This window comes from Echinococcus granulosus, assembly GCF_000524195.1.
Source record: "Echinococcus granulosus chromosome Unknown EG_S00095, whole genome shotgun sequence".
In the NCBI taxonomy this organism is placed as follows: Eukaryota; Metazoa; Platyhelminthes; class Cestoda; order Cyclophyllidea; family Taeniidae; genus Echinococcus; species Echinococcus granulosus.
In genome coordinates this window covers 67,246-79,703 of record NW_020170475.1, presented here as the reverse complement: position 1 = coordinate 79,703, position 12,458 = coordinate 67,246, and the positions used below count along the sequence as shown (strand labels likewise).

The window sequence follows — 12,458 nt, the reverse complement described above, 5'->3', positions numbered from 1 at the left end:
TAGCCTTGTTTTTGAGGGTTTTTTAAATTTTTGGCAGAGTTAAGTTCTTTGCAATTATAGCTGTTGCATTATTGATAACCTTGACCTTTAGAACCTCTGCCTTCCATATTTGATTGGCTGATTATTGGCGTTGTTAGCTTATTGCTGTCCATTTCCAGAATGGGAAGGCATAAGCTGCCCGAGAGGGATAGAGGTGCAAGACAACCATCAAATCATAAGCACAAGCACAAAGGGAATAAAGCTGGCAGCGAAAAGGCTTCTTCTTCCGGAGTTTCTGGTGTTCATTCAGCAAATGCATGGGAAGACGTCAAATTCGAGTCCAACGATCGTAAGGAAAAGTTTCTACGATTAATGGGCGCTCAAAAGCAGCGAAAGCATACAGGCGGCATTCAGATAGGTGAGAAGACAGTCACTCACGCACGCGCTGGGGTTGGTGTCGAAGAAATCGGTAAAAACCTGGAGCGACAGTTTGCTGAGGGAATGGAGTACAAATCCTCCTGGAATCGTCACGCAGGCCTTGGTTGTTCTAATGAGAGTTCTTCTTCCCCTCTCCGAAATGCCCCTATTCAACCTGATAGGGATGAGGAATCTACAGTTCTATGTTCAGACAGTAAATATACGGTGAAATTTGTAAAAAGTTCTGATCAGTAAAAAATGCGACCCATTTTATAACTACCTTTGGTTTACTACTGGAGTCCCGTGCCTGCCTTAGGGTCTTAAAGGCCCTGCAACCTTTGGTTTTGCTCCCATTTCTTACATTTTCTTTCTTGGTTGGTTTTACATATGTATTAATATTAATTGATTTGCTTAAGTCTCTGTGACCCTTATTTTACTGTCACTAAAATACCCCTACTTCTCTGTTACTTCCAATGACTTCGGCATTTCGGATGTTTTCCGGTAAAAAAGTATTTTCCTGACGCGAATTTTTTTGAGCTTCTGCTGTGCCGCCATAATTTTGCACTGCAATTACCCTGATTTATGCGTGATATTATTTTGCCAGTGTACTGTATGTCCTTCTGCTACGTTTCCCGATAAATCACTTTTGACTCCGTGTGTTTGTTAACACCAATAGATATGTCTGGACAAAGTGCCGCTCATTAATGGCATTAATAGATAATTCATTGGTGTTATTGCTCTTCATCTTTGCGTAAGACCTTTCCAGTACTTAAACGCGTTCTTCAGTGTTCTCTTTTGTGCCGAAATCTGGTATATTTTAGCGCTAAGCGTAATGGGGTCGGTTTCTTCCCCACTTTCTTCTAGCTTAGATTTTTTTCCTTTGTTCCACTTATTTAATTTCTTGGACCTCGAGCTCTTCTTCGTCCATTGGGTAACTATTCTGGCAATGTATTCTTATTTTCGAGGGCTGAAATTCCTTGAACATGTGCTGTGCCCGTGGATTGAATCTTGATTCTACCTCTCACCTAGAAGACGTTACTACTTAAAGTGGTTTAGTACGGATTCCATAATATGCATCTAAAGAATACATAAATGAAAATTATTGAATCTTCTGACAACGCCACAGTTTGAATTCTTGAAAAACTACAATCAAGTAGTTCTGCTTAGTGTATGAAGCACCCGTTTTGTTGTTTTCTTTTAAGTCAACATTAATTACATTTGTTTGAATCTAATTGTGATTGAAAACCGTCTGTTTTCGTCCACTTTGGCCATTAATCATTTTAGACAGCATAGGGAACCACGCTAATGAGCATTATGGTACGCGGACAAATTTTGGTTTTACAGCCTTTCATGTAACCGCCTCATTTTTAGTGGTCCGTTTACCGGTATCATGAGGCATTATTATTTTCTAGTTAGACATAAGATACCAGTGGTGGAATATTCAGCAAATTTTTGGATAATGATCCCTTTAAATCTGTATTTGTACGGTCTGCAAATTTCAAAATTTCCTATGTTAACTGGCATGAATATAACCTGGTTAATAAAGCGTCGTTGGGATTTAAAAATCTGCATTCAAAGATGGTACATTGATGCGTGTGCGGAGGAGCAGGTCGAGTTCGTTGAGTTCTGGAGTGCAAACGAGGTGCGTGAGTGGCATTTTGTATACTCTGTAAGGCGGGCAAGCACCTTAAAATACCTTTCCTTTGGGAACCTCGCGCAGGAGACACTCACTAGCCACAATTCCAAAGTGTTTTATCCCAATCACTTGTATTTATTTGCACCTACCTATTCCAATGGCCTGTAATTAGCATTAGAAAGTTCGAGATTGCAATCATCCATTTTCCGATACTCTGGCGAATGTTATATGATGGTATGATAAGGAACCTTCTTGGATTTCTCTACCAAAATCGCCCTTGTTTCGTTTAATGTTCCTGGCCTTAACGCCCATAATCGTAGCGTAATTTACGATGCGTGAAATGTTAGTTTGAAATATGCCTAACATCACGAATTTGTAGTCTTATTTGTCCTTAAGGCAGATTTGTCCCCTCATTAGTTTCCAGACCACTTTTTATAATCTATTTGCTCACTCATTATGCATACCAACTGGCTCTACATCTAACTTTGTCTCTTTAACTTGTTTCTTCTTCCAAATTGCATGAAACTAACCGACGATGGTAGGAATCACTTACCATTTACTCATTAATCAGTGTGACAAATGGGGCATTTTTACTGTTAACGTTATTGAATCCTGGTTTTAAATCGAAATGTACTTTACCTTAAACAGGTGGTACTGTGGCCAAGAAAAGAATGATTATTAATGCATTTCTCTAAATCTTTTGATAACTCCCTTTAATAGACATACAGTGAAGAAGCCAAAAATCCGAAGAAATTCCAAAATGAAACGCATTTACAGGCTTTTTGGATTTCAGTATTGTTCAATGTTTGCGCGAAATATTTGGACCCCCAGGAGAAGTACGAGTTGTTTACTAATTGCTAAAACTCCACTGAGATGTAGGCAGGGTTCGTCAGTGTTGGTTTCCTATATCTAGATCAGGATTGTTCATCTGATTCAATACTGTTAGAGTCGTGGTCTCACTTTTGTTTATCCTGCTCAATTCCAGTGGACACTTGTTCGTTATTACCAATTGTTTAGATTGCGTAATGTTTAAACAAGTTGAGAACAGCTGATTGGGACCGCTGAATGGACGCCACCCTCTCGGCAATCCCTCAGTATGTGACTACGTTCCAGATGTTTGTCTTTCTCAGTCATCACACTTCTCCCTTTCGTCATAGTTCTGCATATCCAGAAAGGCATGCTTATCTCCTAGGCCGATAACGTATCATTTTTCCATTCAAAACAAGTGTTTGTTGTGGACAACAAATATTTTGTTGTATTGTTCTCTTGTACCACTGCGGCATTATCTGTAGTTCAAACAATATCTCGATTAGATAATAGGGCACCTCTTCATAAGCTCATGGTCATTTAAGCTTACCATCCAGGTGATTGGCTTTATAAGGCAATTTTTTGAACGTCGACTTTATAGCGTGTTATTTTTCGTGAAGAAAATGAGCCCACTTGTGTATTTTGCGTTTTATTAAGTCGACTCTGTTTCCTGAAATGACATGTCAATTTTATAAAGTGGCTAACACTTTTTGTCTCTTTACAATTGAACTTCAGTAAAAGCCGTATTATCCATGAAAAGAGGTCAAGCTAAAGGACCCCATGAGTTGCGTCCAATTCGTCTAACAGATTCGATACTTAAGGACCTAACGGCCTATGCGAAGACTTCAAGTATATGTTTTCATCAGAATGAGCCTCAATTTAGGAGTGTAACTCTTATAAACCTCGTTTCCTTAAATTAATAGCCTGTATTGTTAGGTTTAATTTGATTACTAGGGGGAAACTTTCCAAACGTTGATGTCTTAATATGCTACGCCAATTTTGAACTTAATGAAGCAATCTTCATCTAAGTGTGGGATTGCTCGACTGCCTCGTCAATCCACACCATAATTCTAACTGTCCACTTTATTTATAAAGTTCGTTTCTGGGACTTACATTGCTAATCAATCCGTCTCTTGAGTGCATTCATTCTTTGTACACGAATTTTCTCAAAGAAGTAGGCAAAATTGGGTTAAAATAGGCCAGTAGGTGTTTGGACAAGTTGGAAGTTCAAGGATATTGAGAAAATTTGGTCCATCTTGGGGAAATTTGTCTTCAAGTCAATTATGCTGGTTCAATGCCTACTCCATTCGCAACTGTGACTGGGCGATTTGACCAATGGCTCGTTGATCGTAGCCTTAAGCGTGCTGAGTTCGTGGCGATTGAGAGATAGCATAACCACTAAATTTCGCAACTGCCATAGCATCAAAAGAAATGTCCCTTGCTGCGATCCAATTCTGATTTCAAACAATTGTCTTAGAATTGATAAGGCCTTTTAGCAAAGCTGTTTTCAATATATATTTCTGAAATAGTTGTTTAATCATCATTACCCCTCATTCCCTTTCAAAGCAGCTGCACACGTGGACGCCGCACAAATACGAGGAATGATTCAAACATCGATTCAGTAGTCAATTCCAAAAAGAGGCAGACACTTAGCGAGGAATACCGCCTTACTAAGCAGCCACCGTATTTGCTGGCACCCTAATGCTATCAAGCGTATTTTGTTTGAATGGGTGCCAGTCGTGTTCCGTTGTTTTTGCTAGACAATGCCAAGAAATCTCTGTTTTTTTAAAGCCCCTTTATTCAGTTCAATGAAGATAACCCTGATGATGCGCATGCGGGTTCTTGAGTATCCTGGAGACTTAAAGGCTCTTCGGCTTCAGATTTTGCTACGGGTTTCTTTATTGTAAAAGGGAGATAAGGCATTTGAGCTGTTTATGAGCTACCCCGGTTTCGTCTACGCTGATTATTTATCGCATAGCATTACCGAATTCTTAATGGAACTTGTCCAAGCTTTAGACATAAGCGCAAGTGCCTATGTTTGTGCATTTTCTGTCGCTTCGACGAACAAAATTTAAAGACTCGTGAAACAGGGCATGGGCATATTCAATGCTGCAGTGAAGTTCTCCTAGTACGTTCTTAAACGAGCCATTCCATTCCTATTTGTGGCAGTGAAATGAACAAAACGACCGGTCGCTGCTCTACCTTCACCCCTATGGAAGCAAATAAATGAAGCCGACGTTTTTTAAGCTCCCCCAAACCCACAAAATTAGTGGCATTTGTGCACTATGTTTGGCCAAAAATGTAATTCGTCACTACCTCGGTGTCTTTCAACAGATTTCGGTTAATCAAGGCCTCAGCCTCTTTCAGACGTAAAATGCTCACTTTAAATACCAGTTTCAATCATGAAAGGGACGCCTAATAGGTAAATGATAAAAACACTTCCGAATGATCAATGAAGCCAAACCTTTAGCTTTGCTGTTAAACTATCCCCCCCCCTCCTAATAATATCTGGCCGGATAAAGCGGTGCTATTACGTGTACTATCGTGGGATTATACTTCTCCAACACCAGTAACGTAAAAAGTAATCTAAACCAGTGCTTGATACTTTAAAAGATACAAAAGAGATTTTAAAAAAATGCATTTGCTAAAAGAATGAATTTCAAAATGAGAGGACAAGTAATGTGATTTTGCGATAAATACCTACACTTTCATCTCAAGACCTAATGGATTCACGAAAAACCCCCTTATTTCAAGCACCCTAACACTTTTGCCACTAGTATGGGGCCGCGATTTTCTAGCCTTAGCCGGATATCACACACGTACCCCTCACCCACTTAAGATAGCGAGTCGCATCAGATCGCATGTAGGGAAATTGGTTGAGTTCAAAACAATGAAGTAAACATGTATCTTTTTTAGTCTGAGTATGATTGAGTCCTTTTTGTTTTTGAGCATCGGTTGAATTAATGCCAATTGCTGTTACATTAGAACACCAAAACACCTCAGTTGTAGCTGTCGATTTCTTTTTAAGGTCCTGGCGGCGAATTTGTGGAGAGACGTTTATTTGACCTTTGGAGGTGAATACATCACTCGTAATATGCTCCTTAAGACCAAGTAAATGAGCTTTCTAAAATGGTAGAATAGTTTCATAAAGAAACTACGAAGAGTCGAAAACAATCTGCGACTTCTTAATTACCGCCCCGACCTTCCTCCCAAAAAACTCCGGTACTTTATTATAAAATATAAGTAGATGGTGACGTTAGATTGCTTAAGGCAATCTGACTAATTCCACTTTATATGCTTTCAAGCATAAGTAAAAGTGGCTCGAAGGTAAATAGCTGAATCAAGCAAGTTAACTTTAAAGGCAATCGCCTTGAAAACACGATGCTCTATACTTTCTATTCACAAAAAGTGAGAGCCACACAAATACGAGTACGCATTTTGAAGCATAATTGAAAATGTTTTATGACAGTAAGTCATTGCATGAGTCAATATCATCCATACATGAGGTTCTAGTTCAAAAGCAAGCAATTTTAAGTGGCCAAGCCTTCATCAAACTTGAGTGAATTTGAGTTAGTTTCTTTAACCGTTCTATAAGGGTTATAAGCTTGGAATGCTTTATCTGGACCACTTCGTAAACAAGTATTTCATAGTGATTATGCCTTAGAGGCATTAATAAATATGCAAACCAAAAAGGCAATCAACAGAAGGGGGAGAGTCCGATTTAAAATTTTCCTGTGAAGAAGCGATACTAGATTCTGTCTCAACTCGTTTCATTTGCTGAGAATTTGAGCAATTTTTTTCCATTTATTACACTTGATAGGCAATTTCGGCGCATTATTTTGTTTTATCTTCTCAGGAATGTGCATAGGATGTTTTACACCTAGCTATCTGGTTCCACTGGTCAAATGACCCCTGTGTCTTTTCACTATAAATGGAACTAATGTATAGAATATTGTAATGCGTTGGTTGTCTAACTCGCAGTTTCGGTAAGGGGCCACTTGGTGTCTTGGTCATTATACCTTCACCAGATAGGCTGGCCTCAGATTAATCGGATAAAATTCCAATTAAAATTCGATCATGATAAATTGGCTACCCAAGGTAAAAAAGGACACGCTAACGTTTTATTTCCTTAAAAAATATCTATATATACCAAAAATCGGACTTTAGTTTAAAGTAGTCAATACCCAGGGGTTTAATTTCAAAATGAGGCACGAGGTGCTACTATTGCAATAAAATAAACAGAATCGGCCAAGTTTCCAAACGATAGATAAGAAAATTCTGCGTATTTACAGCCTCTTCCTGTTCTTTATCCTCATGTGACGCCATAGCAGGTTTGAAAAACGTTCTTAAAACACTTTCTGAGCTTGCTAGAAGGCTGTAGTTTTCGGTTTTTTGTTTGCCACATCCTCTTTGTCTAAAACAGGAGAAACAACGCTTTGCAAAGCACGAAATTTACAAAATAACTTTGATTTGGATAATTCAATCATTTATGGAACGTCTGTATACAGCAGGCGTTTGTTCAATTGACTGTTATTTGTTGCCTAGTGCACCTTAGCATAAACATCTAAAGTCAGACAATTTGTTTTCAAGAGCTCTCAGCAAATTTGATCTTCAATCTAGACTTGGAATAAAGTACGTGTTAGCGAGAACTGGTTTTAAAGCCTGTTCATGTTTAATGCTAAGAGTATCTTTAGTATTGAGCATAGGATAAATTCAAAAAACTTCAACACTGTGTGTAAACAAAAAGCAGTGACACCTATATTTTAGGCTGATCAAAATTATCAAACTGCTTATCTTAGAGTGCAGTAACTGTATGGAACAAGCACATAAAAAATAACAATGGTACATTGCGTGTCAAAAAAATGGTTTCTAAATAAGTAATGACGATCACTTAAAACTGACATGTTAATTTGACATGATAAAACATTATTGACGTTGAAACCACATAGTGACACTAGAGGACAAGCAAACTCACCTACTATAAATACAGAAACCAATCAATGCCAAAAGTGACATCAACGACAAGAATGTGCTTGCTACTGCAATAACGACACAAACTCATTGTTATTCACTAAAATTCCTTCCTTTTTTCACGTATCTCCTTGCCAAGACACCATTTTGGCGATTACTTGAAGTCCCCATAGAGTCAATTCCTGCATAAATGTCCCGCCCTCTGGCACAATTATTTATCCACAAGTGAGCTTTTGCTTGGGATATTTCAAAAATCAATTTTGCAAAATGATTTAAACCACAAGTTTCAGGTAACGTTTTCTGTGCATTAAGTTTTAGGGCCATTGCAATAATAAATCAGTGCTAACACTTAAGTCACTACAAGCTGCCGCAATGGACTCCTAACTTGCCGATTTTGTAAAAACAAAGCATAAAAACAAAAAGGCGTCACAATTTTTGCTTGATATTATACAAATGTTTTTGCATAAATCTAACACCTGTTATAAACTAAATAGAGTACTATAAAACAAAAACAAGCCAAGTCCACTGTAATATTAACAGATAATTTAATCTAGAAAATGCGAATTACAACAAATAACAGAATTTTATTTACGAGTGTACCTTACGTTATCCGCTTACCATAGGCAGAAAATCTTTGCTTGACTGCATATTCGACTTTAAGAACGTTGTTTCTTATGTATCACAACATATGTATTTTTGTATTTACGTCAGTTTAAAAAACTGCCTCAGATGTTGGAAACACATAGAAGACTAGTGAAAGAGGGCAAATGCGACTATTTTCTGCATATTGAAGAATTATTTGTGCCAAACTTAATTTACGAATAATTGATGCAAAACTTGGATTACATGTGCTGGTTAGTAGCAACTTCAAACAAATCTATTTTTTATCGTATTAGCTTGCTTGATTATATCCCTTTTCCCATTATTTACGCAAAAACCTCATTTTATTTATCAAATTTCCATTTTACATGATATTATGTTAATGCAACAGATGACAAGAATATTGCATATTTTACAAAAGACATACCATTTTCAGGTATAAGTTCCTCTTTCCAGCGCTATAAATTTTAAAAATTAGGAGTTGTTTCTTTTTGTTTGTGGTATTTTAATTGCTCTTTTCGCTCTCGATTTTGGTAGCAGGCCAATTCCTTACAGTACATTTTTTTGCAAGAGTATTATGCCTTCTTTCATCTTCAGGATAGTATTGAGGTGCTACTTTGATGGCAGCGGAAAGCTAATCCGATTTTGAAGAGGCGCATGCGCTGTGGGTGATAGAATCGGTAAAAAACCTTTCATAAGTGCTTTGATTGAGATTTACCTCGGGCAATTGTCCCAGTTCAGTGTTCTGCCAGAAAGCTATTAACAACTAAAGCAACACTAGCTATAAAACGTTCGAAAGATTCCGTTAAGGAGTAGTCTACCATACTGGTTTGAAGTACTACTTAGGTAAGCATGGAATACCACCTCTCTGTCAATACTAGCTGAATAGAACACTGATAGACATGTGACTGGGCAACATGTAAATGAGAACAAGCTGGTACAGAGAAACTGATGAGAAGCTTTATCCCCAGGGAATTATGTTAAATTTTGTCCTTTGCTTTATGATTTGCTTTTGGGCCAGAGTGGTTACAACCAGCGATGAATATAAGTGAATATCTCCACAATTCACCGTCCTCCAACGCAATTCCCAAACAGGATAAAAGTCCCTATTCAGCAGATTTGCTAAGAGGGATCAGTGGCGTTGCAGTCAAGTATCTTCCTAATCGCATGGGAATTCCATGACGCGTACGGTTAGCTCATGGATTTTTTCGCAGTACACCGATTCTGTTGCGATGGCTGACGCAAAAGGTATCCTAAGAAAAGCCATCGCTAGTCTTAGAATCACCGGCCTAAAAGTAGTGTTATGTGGCAAAGATCCGGATTTAAAGTAGTCCCGTGAGAACAAGGTTTCACGTTCATTCCTCCTTGTCGTGTTGTCCTCACTTCAGTGCTGTTTGGCTATAAAACTATTTAAGTTTTATCTAGATAGTAGAGAGGTAGAATAGGTGTTGCGGACTTGCCCGACTGACACCTCCATAAAGGTATCGTGGACAGCTCCATAACAAAATTTCCAAATGATTCAAGGCTAGTGTCACTTCCCTTGTTAATAGCATTCCTGTAGATCACGGAATTGGGGTAGTTGCCGACGTGCACTTCATTTTTAACCTTTCCGTTAGGGACCCTAACAGGTTCTCCCATCCACTGTACATAGCCTTCTTACGTCACTTTAAGTTTACACTAAAGTGACATATCAAGGAATTTTGTGCTGTAGGATCGGATTTGCTTCCTGCTGCAGCCACTTTAGTGCACTGAGTCTTTCCTGAAGACGCAATATGGCATAATACTAAAACGAAATCTGTATTCCCATGCAGCCCACTGGATGATCACTAGCAGAATCTTTATCCCCCCGAAACAAAAACAAAGATTTAAGCAAACAAATCATTACTACCACATACGCAACCATTTATTAATTCACTTTACTTTGAGTGTATTTTTCACTTTAGCCCATCCACAATCTCTTGATTTAGTGTCGTCATCACAACTATTAAGTCAGTTTCTTATGTTAACATTCGCCAAACATTTGCGCGGTTATCCGTTCAGCAAGTCAAGTGGATTTAAAATCTGGTTTTTTTAAAGTTATTTGTAATTAAAGCACTTAGAAAGTAGGTTTGTGTTTTTTCTTTGTTCGTTTTTTTGTTTTTCTTTGTGTCCTTCTCATCAAAATATTGCCTCTGGTACCCTGCCGAATCAAATAGCTTTGATCGAAAAATTTTCATTTCCACGGCTTAAGGTTACAGAAATTGGAATAAGTTTTGCTGTTATTAAGGTTTTGACGTTTTTAGAGTCTATAGCGTGACGTAATCCCACAACCATAAATTCATGACAAATGGATTTGTCTCGAAATAATACTGTTATGACAACTTAATTTTGGCACAAAAGTTTCTTTATGCCGTTTTTAGTTTTCTAACGTTGTGTGAAAGATTATTGTGCAAAGGATTCTGGTATTTGATGTACTGTATGGAAAACATTTTTCTGTTGTTGTTATTAGTAGACCGAAAGTACATTTATCAATTCTAAAAATACCCGTTCTATCTCTTATTGGGTAGGTTAGAAACAAGGCCTTTAGAAGAATAGAATAATGAGCTTTGCCAGTGTCTTGCTTTAGTATTTTTTTGGAGAGGTCGCCTCCTAAGTTTTTATCTCATCGTTTTTTTTCCATGCAATATTACTGCAATATGATTGGGTTTGTTTATTTACCCTTCAGTGTGAAAAAGCGCACTAAAGGACAGGAAAATGTGCTTTCTGAAAATGGCGCCAATTAAAGTCTCGGCATTACTATCCGCCCGCCAGTCTTCCTTGGAGGAAATCAGTCATTACAGCTCAGACGTATTTTATTTTTTATATGGCATTAACAGTTATTTGGCCTAGTTTTTTCCCCGTGTCGCCTACAAATGATGTGTGAGCCAATTTTAGCAGATCGAGTCGCCAAATGAATATAGTGATGGTGGCTAACGTATTAAGCAGAAATATATTAGGGTCTTACAGTCGTTGTAGGTTGCTTTTATAAAAATGTATACAGAATTACATTTTTACTAAGAAATAAACCTATCAGTAGCAAACTGTTGCATCGGAAATGTGTAACTTATAGAAGTGCCTGTAAGGGGACGATTTTTGATCGTAATGGATAGAAGTCTAAAAGTTTCTTGGGTGATAAACTTTGGTTTAAGAGCTTACTCGTTACTCATTTCACAAACCAGTCTATTTCATCCAGTGGACCTTTCCGTGAAGAAATGCACATTTTGTTGCTCCAAGGTCATCTAATAGGTAGCAATAAGTCAAAGAAGACTAAGAAACTCAAGCAAGGATCTGTTTCCTTACTACTTGCAGAAATATTCCTATACATTTTTGACCTATATTAATAATTTTATGTGGTTAGTTTTGGCTGCCGATGGATTTGGCTCATGCGAAATGTTTCTGTGTTTTCATATCACATGTCGACTGATACATTAGAAGACAAATAGGTAATTGTCAGTTGTTTATAGAAGCCTGTGACGTGCCTCATTGAAGACACCGAGTTGACAATTATTCAAAGTAGCTTCACAAACTTCTCAAACATGTTCCTTATTTTTATTAAAGTGCTAATTGAACATCAGGAATCTTGTTCTTATGAATGACAAATTGCCGCAATTTATGTATCCCTGCAGCGGGCTTTGCTGCATGCAAGATATTTTATTTTCACTGAAATCAAGCACCTCAGTATCAAAGCTTTAAAGCATCAGTGAGAATAAAATGGCTCAGGATAACGATTTAACGTGATTAAAGGGAACCAAAAAGAACCAAATATTGACATTTAGATGTTGAAACTTTGCAGTGCAACAAGATAATGAAGTTTTAAACTAAATTCGGCGAGTGATTTTGAAATTTTTGAACTGAAAGTGTTCGTAGCGTGACCGTAAACTACATCATATATTACTCATAATAAAGTGAATCGAATCCACACCCGCTTCTATGGTTTGAAAAGGTTACTGCTCACCTAATTGTCTTGCTTTGGTTGCTGCTTCATGAAACAGGAACGTCCTGTAGTGTTGACAACCTTGTTGTACCATCA

The 12,458-nt window shown here is 37.8% G+C and overlaps 1 protein-coding gene across 1 annotated transcript; it reads left to right on the top strand. All coding sequences in view use genetic code 11, as the record gives it.

The window, feature by feature from the left end:
- Window positions 1–159: 159 nt before the first annotated feature.
- Window positions 160–651, top strand: EGR_08067 (Small acidic protein; the record flags this gene model as incomplete). The annotated part of the gene is made up of 1 exon (XM_024497316.1): window positions 160–651. The coding sequence occupies one exon, from the start codon at window positions 160–162 to the stop codon at window positions 649–651; it is 492 nt and encodes a 163-aa protein (XP_024348254.1).
- Window positions 652–12,458: the final 11,807 nt, after the last annotated feature.